Consider the following 21,420-nt stretch of genomic DNA (forward strand, 5'->3'; position numbering starts at 1 on the left):
CATACGTGGCAAAAAATCTGGAAAGGTACGACCACGCCGGGCGTTGTTCTCGCCTTTGTCGTTTATCGTTTCTCCTTTCTCTACCTCAGTTTGTTTTCGCGGTTCTCGCGTACACGTAGAGGAAAACGTAGACACGATTGTTCGAAGCTAACAACTCTCTCGAGAGAGAGCTCCAACGGAACGAGCCACCCAGCGCAAGCTCGGATTCAGTTTCCCTTGATTTACCAGGCCCACTTGGATTTCTGCGCTTCGAACAATTTATCGTATAGGATCTTTCCCTATTTTAATCGGGGAATCTGCGCTCGGCTGATAAATTGCCGCGTTTGATTTCCCGAGTTCAGATTTCACCGACGATACGAGAATAACAGTAGTAACGGTGATTTGTCTTGGTCACTGTCGGTTGGCCGAATCGCCGATTACCATCTTCCTTCTGCCCTTCGTACTCGAAAAACTAAATCGCTCTAAGGTTCTTTACGGGTGTACCTTTCGCTTTTAATAATCTCGTAACAGTGCGTTTACGCTTCACCGGGGAAAATATGCGGAATAACGAAAAGGTGCGTGCATTCGACCAATACTGGTCTTTGCTTTACGAACGGCCCTACGGGGATTAGATCTCGTGAAAACGAAGAAAGAGGAACGAGGCAACCTGGCAAGTGAACAAGAGACAGAGACGGAGAGTGGGGTACTTGAGGCCGCGTGGGCCGCCAAGACTGCATTCCTGTAGGATCAAGGATCCCTGCTTGAGTCGCGTATGTGTAAGTACCTTCTGTGTACGTGTCTCTGTACTCAGTCTGTACTGGTGTAACTATGTACTTGTGTCTCGATGCCAGGCCGTATGCACGAGCACACGATTACACTCGGACTCCCCCTCAAGAGCGCGCACACATACGCAGTTAGTGCGCGAATGGTCGCAGAGGGTCGTCGTTGTGGCCATGGTTCGATTGTCAAGTATCGAATCCCCGCGGCTTTTTTCCCTGCCACGATATACATGCCTCGGTGTGCAGTAGGAAGAAGAAACAAGTTTTTACATCCCGATGACACTGACGTACCAATTTCCTGAGTTCCAGTTCCCGAATCTTTATAGCCGGCGGACAGGCCGCGACAAAATTTATTGGTCGCTCCGGCGAACGTTTCGTGCGCTGCCAGTACACACGCAACGACTGCGCGGCCAGCTGCCCAGGATCGAGACCGAAAAGAAACGGACGCGTACACGCTCGATGGATCGATCGTTTTAATAAGAACCGTACGATCGACTCTCATCCCGGGGCCTTGTAAAAATGCCACGCTGCTCGCTATCAATAGCCGCCGTCGGAGGAATTCAGAAAATGTCACACGGAGGCAGAACGAGTCGTAGGAGTTGTAGCCAGTGTTTCAAGAAAGCGACAACGTCTTCGAAAGGAATCGAAGGTGGAGAGGAAAAAAGCTGCTCGAAACGGAGAGAACAAGCTTGTTGGCGAGCCAATGACGAACGTGCTTTGACCGGTGTTTAACGAGTTAAGTCACGAGAACGCTCTAAGGACCCCTCAAGGACGATCATCGAAAATAGTGGCTGCTTTTCCATATTTCGCGTGATCGGTGCACGGGTCTGCGCGCGTGGTAAGAGTGGCAGAGGTCGTACGCTCTCGCGCACATCCCAAGCCGTTCGTTGGCCTTTCCACGGATTTGATTTCCTTTCAAATCGACGCCGTATTCCTGGCTCGTCCATGCAGGCTGCGCCGATGGAAACTGGACTGACTGGGTTTAACGGCGCGTCTTTAAGCTCATGTCGGTGCCGGTCGTACGCACGTTGTGCGTGCACGCGTGTACCCGTGTGGCCGAGTGCGCCACCGCGCGCTCTTCTACAAGAGAAGGAGACCGCCGCGAACGCTGGAAGAACGTGTGTGCCAGTGTGCACACACGAGAGTCTCCCGAGAATGTAACCACGTCGAATCGCGTCGTGCGTCAAATAGAACGCAACGAGAAAGAGACGATCCGCAGCCTGCAGCGGATACCATTGTGGCCGGTTGCATAAACCCGCCATCTTGGTATCCTCAAGGACGCGCATCGAATCCTAAGGTCAACGCACTCGACTCACATCGGGTGCCCTCCACCTCCACCATGCTTCGTCGTTGTCGACTTCTTCTTCTTCTTCTTCTTCTTCTTCTGGACATCTTCTCCTTCCTCCTCTTTTTCGTCGATCTCCCCTCTCTCTTTCTCGTTCACTCTCTCCCCGTTTGTCCCTCTCGCCGTGCTTGCTTTCCTCGTCGTTTCCCCTCTTCTTTCTCCTGCTCGTTCTCGCGACCGAGCCAGAGAATCTCATCTGGCCACGAGCGGGATGTCACTGCCATTAATCCCGCCGATACGGCCCTGGCCAGGGTCGAACGGAGCCTCGAGCCGTCTTCCTCGTTTTCTTCATCTCCTTCTTCTTCTTCCTCCTCTGCTGTCTCTCCTGTTCCGATCCTGCGACCTCCAGTTCTCGTATAGAATGATAAACGCAGGATATTCCGCGAACCGTATCCCCCGTATAAAGCAGTAGGTCGTACGTGGGTCGCCGTTCAATCTAGGCCGATTAGACAGGAACTCGGTACTCAAGAGAGCTACGACGACGCAACATTTCCGATTCGAACGTCGAAAAAGATACGAATTCGAGTTACGAGTCGAAAACCTACGAAAATGGAATATCTAACCGTTTCTCCCTTTCTGCTCTTCCGACGTTCCATTCGGTTACGTCATGCTATGCCCGTCCACGTTCGTTTCACTCCGAATCTCGTCCGAGGAGGTTCGACGAGATCGGAATTCAAATTTTTACGTGGCGGTCACATGGATACGCGACTCGCTGCGAAACGCGCCGGCATTTATTTTACGTAAGATCAAGCGCGGCGAGCAATAAAACTCCAGAACACGCGAACGACCGAAACCTCGGGCTCCGTGAAGGGTGGTGAGCAACCGAGGACCCATGTCGGTGACCTCTTATCGGGGGAACCGACCTCTCCGGTCTAAGGTCGGCCAATGGAATTGCCCGGGGCGGACACGAAGGTGTTAAAGCCTTTGGAGTAGCCGTACGAACACCAAGGGGACAGGTAAATCCTGGTGAGCTCAGGGCAGCCAACATGTGCAAAAGAAACCAGAAGAAAAATCAGCAGCTGGGAAGGCGAAGAGGAAGAAGGAGAGGAAGAAGGAGAAAAGGCGTAAGAATAAGAAGAAGAATAAGAAGGCGAAGACGACGATGCAAGAGCTGACCCCAGCCATCTTGGCCCGCGGGGTTATTCTATTTATATCTCAGCCTTAGCTATATTTAGCTCACGAGAGCCTGCAGGAAAGCGAATGACGGAGGAGAGAGTTTAAGGGCGAGGTGAACGGAGAAAGAGGAAGATAAAGAGAGAGTAGGGAGAGCACCGAAGGGCCTTGTCGATGGCTCGAGAACGCAGGGAAGGGAGAGCTGGCCCAAGAGACTTCGGCAGAGAAAGGAAGAAGAGCAAGTGTTGCCTGACGCGAACGTGTCAGTGTAACTGGCCTAACGAATACGTTAACACAACGCCGAATCCGGCTATTTTGTGACGGTGTATTGGAATATGTGCACTCTTACACGCCTCTCGAATATACCGAGCGTGTACACGACGGTTTCGGCCGCGTCGATGAAACGCGTGTGTACAGGCACAAACCTTGGCTCGCACCTGCGCGTTATAAGTAGGCGCAGCCGCGTCGTATCCGCGAGCGTGGCTCGTGAATAAACGCGTGAGAATACGTCGTTACTTAAAAGGTTTTTTCGATGGTAGCAGACGCAATAGACAGGCACGCGTGCGTGTACGTGAGTGAGTCGAGCCGGTGACAGGTATAGCACTTTCCAGTGTCGTACGTTGCATTGACGTGGATACATACCGAGACGTCCGCCTCCGATTGTACGATATTCTCGTGCTTTATAGAGCGCGCTCACTCTCGCGCGCCGTGCGCGTAATACTTTTCGCCGGAGAGCCAGCTGGAACGGCTCTCGAGTCATTGTTTATGCGCTGGCCGAACATTAATAAACAACCACCGAGCAGATATGAGAGCGAGAAATATGTGCTCTGTGAGCTCGCTTTTTTGCTCCATCAGCCTATTCGATCGGCTGCACCGTGACAGCCGCCGTCGCGGCGGTTCCCTTGGTGTCGTTTCAGCGTTATCGATCCCGGTGGACGGTTGTCGATCAACGTATCGGCTGGTTCCGCGGAGAATTTCCCTATCGAAAGAAACTCCGCCGTTACTTTCATCCCGTGTGGAAGCCGACCTATGTATTCGATTTCTCGGTGTTCTCGCCAGGAAAGAGAAACGCATTCCCGAAATTGCAGGATACGCGCAGAAAGTCAACGAGAGGCAGCAACAGCGACGCGATAGACAGCTGACCGTCTTCGGGGCGGCAATATACCCGTGTCGGGCTATCGAGGTTATCGCGGTCTCCGCCGTAAATTCAGGGCCCAACAACCCTGCTATTCGCGTCTCTTTCTCATCCTCTCTCGTTCTTCGTCTCACCTTTTCTATCTTTCCTGCTTTCTCTGGCCAAGCACACAGCGAGGACCGACGAACTCTGCCTACATCGGTATTTCGCGGGCTGCGCGAGCACAGATCCTCTCCGTGACGGGGAGCACGGCTACGTGCAGCATGAAGAGGACCTTATACGAAGGATGAGTATGAAGACAACCATATATCCCAGACGTACATACTAGCCGCATACCAGTCGTGGACACTTACAACCGGCGTAAGGATCTAGCGTCTTACTATGGTCGTGATGACCGGACATTCGCGGGGGCACCGGCAAACTGCCGCGTTAAATCATCCTAGCCGAGAGTGGTTTCATCTCGAGGACTATGAAAGGAGCGTCGATATGTATCTGAACGCGGGGTGGCGGTTTTCTTTGCTCGTTCGCGCCAGCTGGTTATGGGGCCGGCGTGCGCGAGAAAATGGCAGGAAAAAGGTTGTCGAGAAGCGAATATCGGGACGGCTCTTGTGATCCAGTGTAATCCTGTTGATATTGTTAGCGTAGAGATACAAAGTTGAAGTATACTCGAGTACTGTCTGGCTGGTTGATGTACCCGGTTCCAGAGTACCCGAGGTTGATCCAGTTCGAAGATAAAAATGAAAGAAGACACGTGGAAGCAAGAGTTACGTCACAATAGCTGGTACAGAATAGAATATTATTCTAAAACAGACGCGACGCATCCAAGTGCAAGTACCTTCGTCTCTACGTATCTTCCAGTGTTATTGATTAAACTGACTGTACTCATCGAGATTCGACATCGCAGCTCGGCGTCCGTGTTCGAGGAAGTCGTCGAGAGGAACATACGCGCGCAACGCTCGGCAAAGCTTAAAAATCGGGGTTACACCCCGCGGGATGTATTCCTCCACAGGAAATTGTACAATACCGTGACTGCGAATTCCGTGTGTTGCAAGCGGTCAGAGCCGACCAACAGAACCGCGATTCGAGGCTTACGCGGCGTGCCGCGTGTTTTATAATTTCATCGAATGAATTGGCATTAAGGTCTGTCGTAACGCGCGTGTACAAGCGTCGGCATCTGCGCTCGTTCGGTGACTCGGCACTCTCCGCGAGAAACAATCTGCCTGACTGACGTGCAACGAAAGTACGGCAATTTGCAATGCAATGACACTCTTTCCTTCTTTTTTTCTATCTCCAAGGAACTACGAAACGCCCGTCGGATTTCTCAGCGGTGGAAAGCGATGTCGAAACGAAATCTCGAGGTCGTCGTCGTCTCGTTACGTTCAGGACGATGCACTGTTCGCAGCGGAACGCGCTTCCGTTTCGACGCATTGTGGTGCAATCTTCCAGTTGATGATTCAATGCTCGTGGAGGCTGCGCTCGCGTCCAGGACCCAACACGAGAACGCGGGGAATCTTAGTCGCGAGCGACGCACGGCCAACGACTCGTTTCGTTTTTGTCGAAAGCCGTGTTGGGACGAAGGGTGTTGAACGTGCCGCGGGCTAGCCTTCGTAATTCCCTTTTTCGACGCGTTGTTCATCATCAGGGGAAGAGAAACGGCTTCGTCTCCCAAGTGGAGAGGCTTCCGCGAAGTTCCCGCGACCGCCGAGACGAGTCCCGGACAAAAAGGAACGATCGTCTAACCGTGCTTCGAGTAGCGATTCCCTAGCGCGGGAAAACCACCGCCGCGAAGAAGAAAACCGCCTCTGGCGCGAGTCACCGCGTGAAATTAATTGCAGCGGCTCGGTGGTCGTTTATTACAGCGATATAAACGTGGCGGCGTGAGCGTTCGAATTTCTTGCAACTTTGAATGCACCGTGTCGTTTTTAATAATAATAGAACAACGTATATGTAGTACCTTTAATGGACTAAGAGTACTGTAAGAACGGGTTTGAACATTTGAAAAGGGAGCAACCAGGAATCCAAGTACTGTTAAAACCAGGCGCAAAAAACCTATCATTTGTCATACATTTATTCGTATAATTATTTACTACCACTATACGAAACGTCCCGTGTATAACTTGGTCGAGTCCCACGTAATGATCAAGTTTTCAATTACGTCTAGCCCCGAAACACGAACAAAGCGACGGTTACTCACGAGGCGAGTGGGCTTGAACAAATTAAATTAATCTCGCCGCGTATCTGCGGTCGTCGTAGATCAGAAAGATGACTCTGTGGTTTGCATCGACCACGGTAAATCGCTGTCTTGCACGCGGGTCTCTTCCCGCGATCCCAGTGCGTTTGACGGAATTAATTAGAATTTTCGCTCACCTTTTACGACGTTGCCGGCCCTGCTCGTGAATCTCGTTCAGGGAATGCCTGCGTCGATCGCGATTTCGTTTCTTCAGTGTCTTCCCCTCGCTACCATAGATCGGCCCGCCCCTCGTCAAAGTACCAAGGTCGCTGAAGGTGATCTTCTCGTGATGGTTCACGCTGGCACATCGTTGTCGATCATGGCCTTGAAGCTTCACGGAATTCCCGTGGCCAGCCTTTCGGCCGCCATTGTAAGCATGCCGACCGTGGTCCCTCGGCAGACTACAGTACAGATTTTGCGAAGTATAGATGGTCTTCCCGAAGGGCTTTTCGTTGCCGGGACTCTCAACCGCCACGCCGCTGGTCATTTTCGTAGCAACGCCGCCGTCCTGACCGCCCTTCGAGCCGCCTCCTAAATGTTCGCGCAGCCATTTTCCCAATCCTCCGCCACTGCTACCGTTGCCAGCCTCCTGAACCGTCGAGGAGTCCCCGTTCTTGCCTCTGAAACGAGTAAAGTGGGTTCACGTGTTGAGATACGTCTACCGAACGCGGCATACCTATATCGCAGGTAAAAGTCCATTCCCGATATACATACGAGACTATATATCAGTATCTGTTACAGTTAGCCAGTAAAATAAATACACATCTATGATATTTTATTTTTTACTCGAGAGCATTATGTATTTTATAGTTTAAGTTGTGCGAATATCGCGGGAACGTTGTAAGATTTCTGATCGTATAACTAGTCATAAACGAACTATACGCGCCCTTAATTTATCATCGGAAGCCTTCTTGGAATAACATTTAATCAACTTTTGAATGCTCTTAAAGTAAGTTATTCGTTCTGAAGTTATATCCAACGATTATCAACGAGTCATTTTTATATCGTTTCTTCTTCCATCGTCCTTTCGTGACGAAAATCGAGGGGTGCAAGGTCTTGGTTTTACGGAGAAAAACGAGCAGCGCTATCGTGGCGTCTCGTAAAAATGAGCGTGCCGAACAATCGATGAAAGGCAGGAAAAAGGGAAATGAAGCGGCTTGGATCGCGAGCCAGCCAGTTCGAAGCAGAGCGTCGCACAATAGAGATGCAATAATGGCCTCGGTCCGGCAGTTTCGATTTCAGCGTCGAAGTCGGCGAGCCGATGAAGAAAGGCCGTGCATGTAACGAGACAAAAAGTGAAGAGAAGAAAAAGGCCGGTGGAAGGAGAGAGGAGGCCAGCCAGAAGACGAACGAGAGGCGAATGAATGGCACACGGCCTCGGGGGAATCAGGGCAACTGCTTTATAATAATAAGGGCCATGTAGGACGAAAGAGGGACGGAGAAAGAACGAGGGAAGGGTCTCTGTGTAGTTAGGACGCGGTGACCTTGGCAAGGTCATCGTTACTTCTGGCCATCGCCGCTAGGAGCCGCCACCGCGTGGCTTGGTCTCGTCTTACCATTACCTGACTTTGGTTCTTCTTTATCGATGATTCTTTCGCTAGGCCCTCCTTTGTTCTCGTTTTTTATCGAATCATTGTCCTGGAAAATCAACCGTGGTGCGATTACTCGCGTGATACGATAGCAGAGAACTTTCGAAGGTTTCGTTCGAAGCGAGTCAGGCACGGTGAAGCGGATGCAGAATTGGTGAACCGATATCGAAGAAACGCTAACCAATTTTTCGCGTCATGGTTATCATCTTGATTTATGACGGGCCATGGTACCATCGAAAACGATCGAGACGTTGAACCGTTCCAGCAGATAAAACGTACTTGGCGATTCGACGAGACGAAGCTTAATTAATTGCAGTAAAATTAATTAGCCGTGTAACGCAGGTTACTTAATTGACCAGCGAAGAGCGAATCTTAGGCATTCGTGATAAGAGGACAGTCCACCTCGTCGAAAGGCTAATCGAACAGCGAGATCTCGACCCCGGTCAGATGGGAAAAAAGAGGAAGAAGAAAAAAAAAAGAAATGAAAGATACGGCAAGGAGCCAAGTGTTCGAAATGGAACGAGAAAGAGACGATAGGAGGAAAGGAGGAAGAGACAAGAGCAGTAGCCTCCAACCAGGAGTTTCGTGATTCTCTGCGTATTACCCAGTGTGTTACGCCACTGTATAAAATTCCGGTTCTGCAGCCCTCTCCGGAGACCGTTCGCGTACTCGTTCACCCCCCACGCTGTTATCTCCTTTGGCTTTTTTCCTGTCGCTCGTTTTTGTCCCAGGCGTGCTGCTCTTCCTCGGCCCAAAAGCGAGCACATTATCAGAGACCGCTCGTGAAATTTCGCCTCGGCCAATCAACGAGCTCGTCAGGTGTAAGGCGATTCGACCGCGTACCGGGAAGTAAGAACTGGAAGGCGCTATCTTGCCTCTCCTAACGAGAAGGAAAGTGATAACGCATTGGGCAATACCGTGACAGCTAATAAAAAACAAAGGTCAACCAACCACGGGAACCAAGAAATTTTATAACGAATACCTTGGCAATTTATTACACGATGGAAATAGAGTTTATTTAGAAATTGAATAACGAGTCATGAAGAATAATTAGCAAAAGTTTATGTCATATAGAGATTTAGGAAGAAATTTATTATCAATTACCATATTCCTTGTCATATGATCTCGTTTGTTTCCATCAAAGACACGCTATGACGTGAAAACGTTCGATTTTCGACGTCCGAGACGAATCGGGGTAAATTTAATCGCAACTCGATCTCCAAATCGACGATACTTAGCCTTGGCGATCCGCGATGTCTCGCTCGCAAATTTCCATTCGCTAAGCGATGCATTTGTATGCTCTCTGCTCATTCCAGCGAGTCCACTTCTCTTTTTGCCGGGCTTCGTTCCATGCGACTCGTTCTAGTTTATTTGGAGACGCTATGGACCTTCGCGAGGGCCCGAGTTTGGCCAATACCGACGAGCGGCATTGTTCTAGAGCAGCAGCGTAGCCGTGACATTCGCTGATTAATCAATTCGTCTCTCGATCAATTTCTTCATTTTATTCGTTTTCATCCCTACTAGTCTTTGGTCACGATTCACTGACTTCGGATATAATTTCAATGTCAAGCATCTTATCGAAAATTTACAAAATAATCGCTATTTTGTCGGTTCTGACGGAAACTCTCGATCTTTCCATAGCAAATATCAGGTAGGAATGAATAATTAGGCGAGGACAGGTTATCAGCATCGCATGCGTGAAATATAGTTTCCCGCCTCATCGAATCGCCTATTTTTTCACCTAAAACGACAGCCTTGACTAATAACACGCGACAGGTATCGCATAAACGCATATCATTTTGGCTCTATAGAAACTTTGCTCCCTTACACCTTCTCAACCATGGATTATTAATCATCGGTTGACTCTTAGATCACGGAAGCGGTTTATCAGGTTTTCGAGATAAATTGGAGTAACACGATTTTATGGCACACCCTGTATACGTTTGCCCTACACCTTTTCGTGGCTGGATGGCCTGCACTCGGGCTGGTTCTCGTCCCTCTTACTCTTCGTCTCGCTCGCCAGCTCTTCGGGTTTTGTGTGGCTCGCTTCGCGAGATCCTCCGCTTCTTCTTGTTTTCTTCGTCCGTCGTCTTCTACGTGTTCGCCGTTTCCGTCCTTCTCGTGGCACACGGTTACTTCTTTCTCTTTGATACACGTGTCTCTCCTTTTCTCTCTGTGGCTCCCCGGACGAAGGCAACGCGCCGCCTTTCCTCGACCATGTTCCTGTCCTAACTGTCGCTTTGCATCCTTCTCCACGTCGATTCGCATCCGTTTCCTCGGACATCCGCCGATTCCGGCCCTTTTCCAGGAAACCGTATGACGATTTCCTTTAACAATTTAACATCATCGAGGATGTGCCGTTGCTATTCTGCGTGATCTTGTTGAGCTCGAACGGACTCAAGAACCTCAAAAAGCGCCCACGCGGCATATTCCAAGGTACGATGATAAGAAACTCGATCTGCAAGAGATATTTTTGTCGAGTGACCGACGTGCGTCTCTTATCGATCGAATAGTGTTATTAGTACACGCCAGAGGCTAGTTTCAAGAATGTTTAAGAGGCAGGACATGAATTTCGATGGAAATTGAAAACTAGTCGCGGCTCGAGAAAACGGCATGAGCTTAACGACACTCGAGATAAACGCTTTCATTAATTAAATAAATTCCACTGTCGAAGTGTGGTCCAATTTAGAATTCGTCTGCGAGAATTCCAACTTTGAAGGCCTCGAATCTCTACATCTCTTCCCTTTTAGTTCAAATTTACATCCTCCATCCTATCTCGTCCCCAAACGATTTTACCAAAGTACCCGGAAGAGGACCCGAGAGTCAGTGCAAACGTCGGTCGTTCTTTCACTCCCTTATACGCAAAACCGGCACGTCTTCTCCAAAAATCAAAACGAAAAGCGAAAGTCTCTCGACCAATATCTCGACAAATGGTTACCTTCCTGGTAGCAAAGGTCAGACGACGAAGAAGGAACAGAAGGACCCGACGATTCGTCGGTTTGCCTTTCGTCCGAATGCAAAGACACACGGAGGCCGGTCAAACGCGAGCCGGCTGCCCGTTGCTGAATATAATGCGCGCATTATGTGGCTGCGTACCTATTTGGCGAAATTCAGCGTCAGCGTGGCAGTCGGTCGGCGCCTTTGAACCTCGACCGTTCACCGTGATACCTGGTCGCGGAAAGGCACACTCTCGCGGCCACGAGGCCACGAACCAGGACAATGCACCCGCTGTCTTTCCAGCGGATACTTCTCGTTCTGTGGCAGAGAAGTGCTTTAAGAGCACGAAGTTGCGTTCGTTCTCTATCCTTTCGGAGGCCTTATCGATCGTGATCGACGTGTACATCCGTGACTCGGCTTTCACGCAACGATGTCGCGTTGCGTGCCACGAATTCGTGGTGCGTGCACACTGCCGCGCCGCCTCTCCATATATGTTCGCGTCGCGAGATCAGGTCAGATCCATGGCTCCAGACCTGGAACGCCAACAGATCCCTTATCTCCACTGACGACACTCTACCAAGTGTACCAACGTATACCATACGCTTGTGTATCGGTTTTACTAATGCACTGGCTGTTGTGACAGCCACCGTACACTGTCCTGAAGGATTTTAGGCGCGCCGGAATGTCGGACAGCAATAAAGCACTGCCGGAATTCGTAATTACGACTGGACGGGTCACGATCTGTCACCGGTCGCAAACGATTCTGTTGTTTCGCTCGAACGATTATCTAGCGACTCAGCGGGACGCCACATCATCCTGAGTGATCCATATTGTTCGTCCCGCTCACGGAAGCGATCGGTTCATCGTCGTCGAAAGTCTCAACGAACGATCCGGTGAACGATCCGGAGAATAATGCAGCGAACGTCGCGGATTCGCGAGCGCGTGCCTCAATGGGACGTCGTAGAAGCAGGGAAAACGGCGAGCGTTATTAACCCATTACCGCCCACCGATCGCTGCGGCAGGGTTAACATAATTCATGAAGCTGCCAGGGACTATAACGGAATTATGCACGCTAATAGATTTCAATCCTCGGTCTAGTCGCGTTGGTCGACGCACGACAAACTGTTATTAGCCGACCGAGCGATTAATCAAAGCCGGTTCCACGCGAAAACGCGTTTCTCCACGGTTCCAGGTTTCAGGAGGTTTTTCTCCTATCGTCGCGCGCTCGTTTCTCGTAGCTCGTTGGCTTCGTTCGACAAGATGAACGATACACAGGCGAGCGTGTTCACTGTGGGTCGCTGTGCGTGGACGACGCTTCACGGCGGTTGCGTTTTTCAGATCAAAGATAGCAATTAAGCCTTCGATGACCGTCATTTTTGTCGAGTGGAGGCGCAGCTCGTCGACCACGCTCGTGCGTGTTATCCGGGATATCTGCGCGAGCGTACACTTCCGCGACCCGTGAATTATTTTTTGCCACTGCTTGCCTTGCTGCGTCACCGATCGAATTAAACGACTTGGAGTTCGTTACATGCACCGGGTCGTTCGATCGCCTAAAGCGATTCGACACGCTTGGAACCACATTGTTCCCTGCTCTCGGGCGCACCCTTTCGAAGGAATTAAAAATTCCAATAAAAATATTACAAACAATAACAATACACCGTGTTCACACCTAGAGTGGCGACGAGGTGGGAAAAAGGACAATTGAGAAATAATTTGAGAAACACGATGGTTTACGGTCGCGTTAAAGACCATGTTACCTACTTGATAGAATTATTTGAACCGTTCGCTCCTTCCAGGAACCACATTGATCAACTGCATAAATTGAAAAATACAGGCAAGTGATGATGTTACAAACACCGTTTTTCAAATTAATCTTAGAATTTACCATCATTTGTATAAGCTTCGAATATAAACGACTAATGAACTTACGCAAGTAAGCTATTTGTGTGTAAGTAATTAAATATCGCAAACGTGTACGAGTGAATCTAACAGAAAGAGATACGCGAAGATTCGATCGTCGTGACATTTTACGCCTCGACCAGAGACAGAGGTCGTGATCCAGATTACTCGTCCCCTTCGTATCTGCTTTCTTGGTGGCGGCTGAGGTCAGAAAAGCCGACGGTTCGAGTGGAAGACTGCATCGGATTCGACAAGATCGTCCTCGTCATCGGTGAAGTCCACCGCGACCCTCCGTGGCAAAGGTCACGAGGTAAGGTTTTGTTTAACGGTATCGTCCGTCCGTCCACGATGCTAATACCTCTCGGTACACGATCATTACTCGGACTGTTGGGACACTGATTGGCTCGTTACGTCACACGATCTTACGCTAATGATCCCAACAAGGCACCGGATATCTTCGATCGACTGGACCGTTTCGGAGGAATGTGAACGGGTTACGGGCTATGCTTGCTCGACTATGGATCATGCGGGAAAATCGATCCGATTTCTTCGACTCGAGGTCACTTCCAGTGTTGAATTCCAAAATACAAGGTTACACCTATGAGAAAATACTTATGCATATTTATCGTTGCGGTTTCATAAACTCGTTTTTGCCTGTCTTCGATTTAATACGTTGATTTATCTATGTTCGGTATCTACGATATAATTCCATTGCATACTCTGCTCCAAAGCAAGCAGAGTAGCTATCTACGCGTTTTAATCGTTTCTTCTTTCGCCATTCTGTTAATATCGTCTTTTATTCGAACCGTTTTACGGTTTTTTTCTTCGCGTGTGAACGTATTGCGATATTCTTACGCGTAATACGCTAATAGCCATCGACGAGTGTATTTATCGAGTCTGAGTAAAACGAGAATGTGAATTAGTCGTATCTGTAATCACGAGTTTTATGCTCACAGATGAACGCGCGCAATGCGTTCCTAACCACTAATCGCATAATTCTGATACTCCCGCCTTCTAATTACATTTTCCCGTAGTTTGTTCTAATAATCGTTCGTATCGTTAACTCAATTAATACGACGATAACTTCCACGTATCGACGAGGCGTTTTTCTGCGATTCGTTTTGTCCGACACACGGAGCTCCATAAGAGCCTGGCGATCGCGCGAACAGTGCCGGGAATTCGAGGTGGCCGTCACCTTTTGCCAAGCATTCGCCGATAATCGCGCGAACGGAAATTATGCCCAGGTAACGACGCGGTGTTCTTGCGGGGCACAAAGGTTCGACCGCTCGTGGAATTCTCCGCGCGTCACTGTGTCGCTATATTTCCCGACAATGAGTAGTAAAGCTTGGTGATATACGCGAAAAGGGACAGAGGTGTCGGTTTTTGCGCGGCGCGGATTCGCGACAGAGGAAACCAGAGTGGAAGAGGCTCCTTTTGAAGATGGAAGATGAAAGGCGAAGAAGGGGAAAGAAAAAGGGAGAACGCTCGCCTGTGAGAGGAGAAAAAAATGACGGTTGTCCTGCAGCCACGGCTGCAGTCTGTAAAAATGTTTCGCCGTACAGGCAACCGACAGGAGCAGAAGCAATAGTAACGAACGCATTTGAATACCGCCTGTCCTTGGAGAGTATTGTCTGCTTTCCTTCTTCTTCTCTTTCTGCCTCCGTGTCTTTCGCTTCGCCACTGTTTCTCGATTCTCCTTCTCTTAGCTCCGACTAATCTAATTATACCGACTGTTTTTGCAATGCGTATATACGTTTGCAAGTGCGTAGCGCAGATCTTGTCGAAATACGCAGCTACTTTTGCTGAAATTAGGGGAAACTTTCGGAAGCCGCCATCAGGGTATTTTCAAAAATTTCAATTAACTGTTTGAATTACAGCATTTCACTCTGCTTTGTCTATTATCTTCGAAAGCGAGTGAATAAAAACGAGAGCAAAGAACTGCAGGGATTCCTGTAACGTCCTAATAAAGTGCTCGAGTCAGCGCTGAGGAATCCAATCAGAGATTATAATTGGCTAGCGATTTTCCACGATTTCTCGATGTTGGCGCGATAACAGCGCGGAAGGAGCGATGTAAACTATAATCTCCGGACGCTCCCCCGATATACGCGTAAATGTCTAATCACGCGGCAGAGGCAGGGCGTCGGATTTATAGGAGCGAAAAGCACCGCAGGAGACAAAGTTGTGCGAGCGAACGTGCAATTAGCGAGAATGTAAATAAGAAGATTATAATTTCGAAGCAGATGATCGTGGATATACCGCGGCATAGCCGCGCTCCTCCTCTTTAACGAGTTGCCGCGCGCGACCTTTTTGCGCCAGTCAAGCCGGCCGACGCAGGTTTTCATATTACGCGCGCGAGCGCACGACACGGAGGGAGGAGCAGCCGATGGAGCAACAGTGGGCGTGCATATATTTGCTGTCAAACTATGAATCCGAGAGCTCTTTTATCGTGAACGCGTCTTATAATTACACCGTCCGGGTCACGCTCCTATAAACCACGATCTTAACGCTTCCGATCTTTCCATGCGATTCGAGCTATTTGTTCGAGAACAACGTGATTTTACTTAGATTTCCATCCATGAACCATGTTTTCATCTCGAACGAACCTTGGAGAGAGAAAGAGACAGAGAGAAACTCTCCGAGTTTCGAAAGTTCCTCAAAATTATACTGGATATGTTGCGCGCTAACTACCATATTTCCTGATGTATTTATCTCCCAAACTCTCGTTTATTCGCCACTGTATACGCCGCATAGTTTCTAGTATTCAAACCAGAGAAAGTGGGGATTCGATTTCATCCGGTAAAATCCTCCGTCTCAATGGCACATCGGTATTCTCTTAAAATCTACGGTTGACTGTCCCCAAGGCGGCAGAAACTAAGCTCTAAACTGCCGTATTACCATCTCTCGCGCTCTACGTGGCAACAAGTTCCCGGTAGACAGTGGTATTCTCGGCAGCATCTAAAATCGAAAGGTATCTAGAAGCGCATCGAGGCTACCGCGGAGTGCCACGGGCGGTCGTGAAAGCGTCACACGACCGATAGAGCTCGAATAATCGGCGCGGTATGCCGAGCGGTCGTGGAAGCAAAGAAATGTTTAGCCGCGAAATGGGAGCGTAATCGTGGAACAATATGCACGGGAGAGCGGCTATACTGTATCCCGAGTGGAACGGGAGGCAGCGGCGCGAGCAGCCGGTTACAACGACACTGTGTGTAAGCACGAACGCGTAGCTGATGTACATACATTTCCGCGAGCGTTACATGCGCTATGGGTGCACCCCGCGTGCGCGACGTAACGCGGTGCACCGCGCCACGATATAAACATACGTGTCTTATGGTTCTGCGCGGTTGCACGACGCGGTACACCTTGGCCGCGTATCGCGTACACGTGTTCACGTACAGTTGCTCATGAAAGTATTCGTTTGTACATAGAAACCTTCTATGAATATATTACGTATCTTATACGCAACATTTTGAAATTTTATTAGCAGTGTAACGAGACTCGGCTAACGTTATTATATCGGTAAAGTTTGAAACAAATCTAAAACTATCGTAATTGTTCGTTTAACGCGTTCTTGTGGCTCGTGTAAATAACGTTCTTTTGTCTATACTCGTACGATACTACTCGTAGATAATTTTAATCGATTAATCTTCCTTTTTGATAATCTACACTTATTAATTATCGTGTTCTGTGTGAAATCGGTAGATATTCTAATACTTATGAACAAGGGTGTACGTGCACGCGTTTAAACTCTACGTTCGTTGCCGGTCGACAGCGCGCTCCGGGGCAAGCGCAAGCAACGCTACGTGGGCTCGTTATGGTTTCTCCGGCTCGATAATGCTCGATCGAAATGACCCCGCCGTGAAATACGTAGCAATCACGGCACCGCGATATGCACGACGAGGTGTGCGCGACCCCGTCGACGAAACGCCTGAGACGCGTACGGATTGAGACTTCAGGCGGTCTTAGAGAGTTCTCGATACAGACATAGTCTCGGATACCATCGAGTAGCTACGGTGTATGCTTACCGCTTCCTTCGTGATTACTTCTTGGAAATCTTGAGAAAAGATGGGACACTTCAAAGAGTGAAGCTACCAACGATTCGTTTGCTTCTGGTTACAACCAGCGGAATGAAGGAAGTTCGAGAAGTCAATCCGTTAAGCGAAGTACCGGTGTAAGAAGATACAGACATCGCAGGTTCGAAGGTTGACTCTCTATCCTTATAAAATATTCATTACGCTCCGCTACTTTCAGGTCATTGGGGCTGCTGTTGGAAACGCGACCGCTCGCTGTTACTCTCACGGAATTCGATCTGGCGCTATGTTGATTAAGTGGATGACAAGTGGTTGCTGCCGCGACTCTCGCTTTACGGCGTGCTTCTAGAATGGCTTCGATCCGGTCGTGATTTCGAGAGGCCGGAATAGACACGACTTCAGGAAACGATAACTCCGGGTGTAAAGAAAAATCGTTCTCCGGGTTAAGGCGTGAACGTGAAAGTGAATTTCTTTAAACTGCTAAACTCGCACTGTGATCAATAGAAAAAGATAAACAAAGTCTATACACTATATATAGGTATCCTTTAGATACGTTACAATTTGTGACAAAATTCTCTTAACCAGAGATAAACGACACGATGCGATGAAGTTATTTCAGCAAACGTAATCCAAGATCACGACTATCGCGTAACTGTTTCAAACGTTCGACGCCAATTTCCAGCGCTCCATGGCGGATCGACGTATCGTCGCTGGAAACGCGTTAATTACAACGGATGCTCGCGGAATAAATTTCGCGATGGCGGAAGAACGTCGTCCTCGCACGCGAAATCGCTGTAACGATCTACGAGGGATCGTTCTCCGTGGCTGAAGTTTATTTTTGCGCAGAGTTCGAACGAGGAAGTGGACGATCCGATGATCGAGGAGCGATCGTTCTTCGGGGGTAATGCAACGTGTAAACAGCGCGTGCACAACTCGTGTTCGCGAAAATGATACGTGCGCGTCGAAAAAGGGAGGAGCGCGAAACGATGGGGGCTGTACGAGGAGGTTCGATCGAGCGAGGCACGTCGATTTGTTTAGGTGAAATTACGTGGATGACCTCGACCCCGGGTCGAGCCGGAAACACGCTGCTATAGTTCCCGTGGTCGGTGTCGACAGGCCCCAGCGCATCGAAGGGAAGATTAATAACGTTTCTTCGCCCTAAGAATAACTATACAAACGGCCCACGCAACGGACTACGTGCTGTGTTCGTGCGATAGCCTAGTATTTCGCCCGGTAACTACGAATATGTATTACGATTTTCGTGGAGAAATACCGGAGATTTTATGTAAATAATGGAAGATGGAAGTTTAATGATTATAAAAGATTTTGGTGAAAAACGACTTAATTTGAGATATTGGAAGATCGTGTATCATCCTAACTACTATATTTAACATTTTCGCGTAATGATGTAAATTCTCTTGAACAAAAAGCACACGTTTCTAAACACATCAGCACCTATTATTGGTGGTACACGGCGGCTGACTAGAAAATCGTACGAAAGCAGCGCGGCAAGGAACGTGTTAACCAGGGAACGAGCGATAATCGCCGGCGAACGAGCTGGTAGAACACATTGAATCGGTTAATGCGACAAGAAACGGCGATAGAGCACAGTTATGCCAGCGATTTCACTGTAATCCGTCGCAAATTGGTGTAACGGCGACCGAACGATGCTGGTATCACGTTCACCGTGCGGCTCCGGCTTCAGCGAATAATTGCGCGGCTGGTTTATTTTTAATTGAATTACACGGGGACGCCTCTCTACACGGTGCTTCCCGTTGGATAACAGTGCCACAAAAGGCAGCATGATCCATGATGCAAGAGAGCCGAGCGAGTAGAGTTCAGATGGCGGCCTGACTTCGACCTCGCTGGAATATAATCGACCGGCGTGCTCCATTTCCCGCGAGATCGCGTCGCCGATGGTTACCGAACGGCTTGGCACTCGGCACCCGGCACCGATGGAAGGGCGAATGGAAGCGGCAACCACACGAACCTCCGATCCTTTTATGCGACTCGGGTTTGCACGAGTTCTAGCGGAGTTCCATGGGTGGAGCGTGGTTCACGAGGTCGGGTCAAACGGACGACTCTAGTACAGCCGACGAGCCTCCTTGAAAGACGCGGATGCCTCGGAGATCGTGGCGGATGAGAAGGTGAGAAGAGAGGCTCTAGAAGCTTCTCTGGAGAGGTTGGAACTTCTGTATTCAGAGTGAATCGAGAAAAATTTGTTTCATACAGACAAAACACGCGTCTGGAGTTCCGATTCGTTGCTCGTTCGTGCGCTCTTTGTTTGCGGGAGCTGCTAATTTGGTATTGTAATAGGGTGGAAAAGAGAATGAAAAGAATACAAGAAGGGTAAAGGTGAAGGAAAGTAGGTTTCATCTAGGACTTGTTAAATAGTCAGCAAGGTAATCGAGCGACCCACTGTTTTAAATACTGGTAATCAGCTCTAGATAGCTTCTATTTGAATAGGACCTGTAGAAAAGTCAAGGTAGTGTCAATTGTAAGAGTCGCAAATCATTTTCTACGTAAAGCTGTATGAAAGAAACGTTGGCTGAAGGGTTTCCGTGGATTCCCGTTAGCTTGACCATTTAGTTAAGCCATTCATTTCGCTTTTCTTTAGAACATTCGCGGCAAGAAGAAATAAGAATCGAACGAATCCCCTCGGGCTTTAATTGCATGTGCAGTGTGCACTTGCCCGCCGGTCTTCTTGGCTTGGCTGATTCAGTCTCCCCGATTGCACGGCGAGCTTTATTAAAAACCTTTGTTCACGATGCGCACACGAACACCTCTAATCGCGTATCGCGTACACTACCACACATGGGGCGCACAAAAGCTTCGGGACTTGTCTGTCAAAGCAGTAACGTAAGAAAAATCCTATTAACCACCGTAACGAGGTTCCCGCTAAGCCGATTGCGGCGCTGATTAGACGCTGGTGTAAAATGACATGCTAAAGTAATTAGGATCGGTGTAAAGTGACGTATCTCGAGTCGCGAATCTCCCTTCATGGCTCAGGTTCTTCGTTACCTAATTCTAGATACAGTTTCGCCTTCGAAAATGCTTCGACACGTAGTTTTCCTATCTAACAATGATCGAACAAATGCATAGATACGTCACGCAAAATCCACCAGAGAGAACCGCATCAGGAGTTAAAGATTGCGGAAACGTAATGGCAATCGTAAACTCGGGTAGAAACGTCTTCCGAGGATTGTAGAGAAATTACGGAATACACGAGGCGTTAGATAGTAGCTTAAATACGATATTTAGGTGGGCGGATGTTAGAAAGTCTGCGAACGTGGCCGCAGTTTGTTGATCGCGTAACAGCCGTGCATCACATCTTATCCGCGTTCGACAATTCGCCAATTACTTTTACGTAAGCGACCGATGATATTAACCCGCGAGACGTGGCACGCATCTGCGCCTTTCGACTCCTATTTTTCATCCACGACATTCACGATATTCGCTCTCTCTCTCTCTCTCTCGTCGCGCAACAATTAATTACGCTGTGACGTAAATCACGCGACTATGGCATTTATTAAGAGAGAAGAGAAAAAAGAAATTCCTTTTCCACGTGGTTTCGTTGTATCCCTTGTATCCATATATCAAACAATTGCGTATAAATAATTCAGCTGCGATTATCCGAGGAAACGAGTCGAAGAGCATCGGCAATTACGAAAGGGAGAGGTAATTCGAAGATGGTCGACTAGGAAATTAATAGAACGGTAAGCAAGCCGCAGTCTACCCTCGGTACAGTCCCTTTTTCAAATAGCCGTTTGATCAGTAATCAGAGCTCGTTCGACCGAGCGCGCGATTTATAACTTCCACTTTACTTCTGCGAGAGAATCGTTGGTTCGGTACGAATCGCGCAAGTACTTTGTCCGACCTCCGGTTCTGGATCCGCGACCATTCAGTTCTATCGATCCGTGGCGCCACGTTAGACCAGCGCTTAATAGTTTCCACTTCGAGGAAGCTTTCGTCCCCGAAGGCTGCGCGATAAATCGCGTTATGGGATTTATCAGGGTGAAATATTCGTTGGCAGTCCCCTTTGGCGAGTAGTGGGAAACATAGTGCACGCGGGCCAAGAACGAAAGAGGAGAGAAAGGGAAAAAGGAAGGAAAAGGAGGAGAGGAAGAAGAGACGAGCGATCGAGAATTCAGAGAGCAGTCGGGTTTGCCGACCGGAGCGCTCACTGACCCCTGACGGCTCCGGCACCAAAGCGGACGTCACGAGAAACCTTTACCTTCGTTACCTTGCTAGTATTTAAGGATCTTCCTTGGCGTGCCGTACATACGGCTATGCAGGCATTTAGATCTTTATCCGATCCTCCCCGTCAGGAGCGAGTACTCCAGTGAACCTGAAACCTCCTCGAGAGCCATTATCGGTTCCCGAGAT

At 48.9% G+C, this 21,420-nt stretch overlaps 1 protein-coding gene across 1 annotated transcript in view; it reads right to left on the minus strand.

Annotated features, from left to right (window-relative positions):
* Window positions 1-21,420, minus strand: part of LOC126867296 (uncharacterized) — a 165,593-nt gene that overhangs the window by 135,487 nt on the left and 8,686 nt on the right. The window contains exon 2 of the mRNA XM_050621608.1: window positions 6,719-7,201. Within this exon, the coding sequence (XP_050477565.1) occupies window positions 6,719-7,201 (483 nt within the window). The remainder of the gene's footprint in view (window positions 1-6,718; window positions 7,202-21,420) is intronic.

This window comes from Bombus huntii, chromosome 1, assembly GCF_024542735.1.
Source record: "Bombus huntii isolate Logan2020A chromosome 1, iyBomHunt1.1, whole genome shotgun sequence".
Lineage (NCBI taxonomy): Eukaryota > Metazoa > Arthropoda > Insecta > Hymenoptera > Apidae > Bombus > Bombus huntii.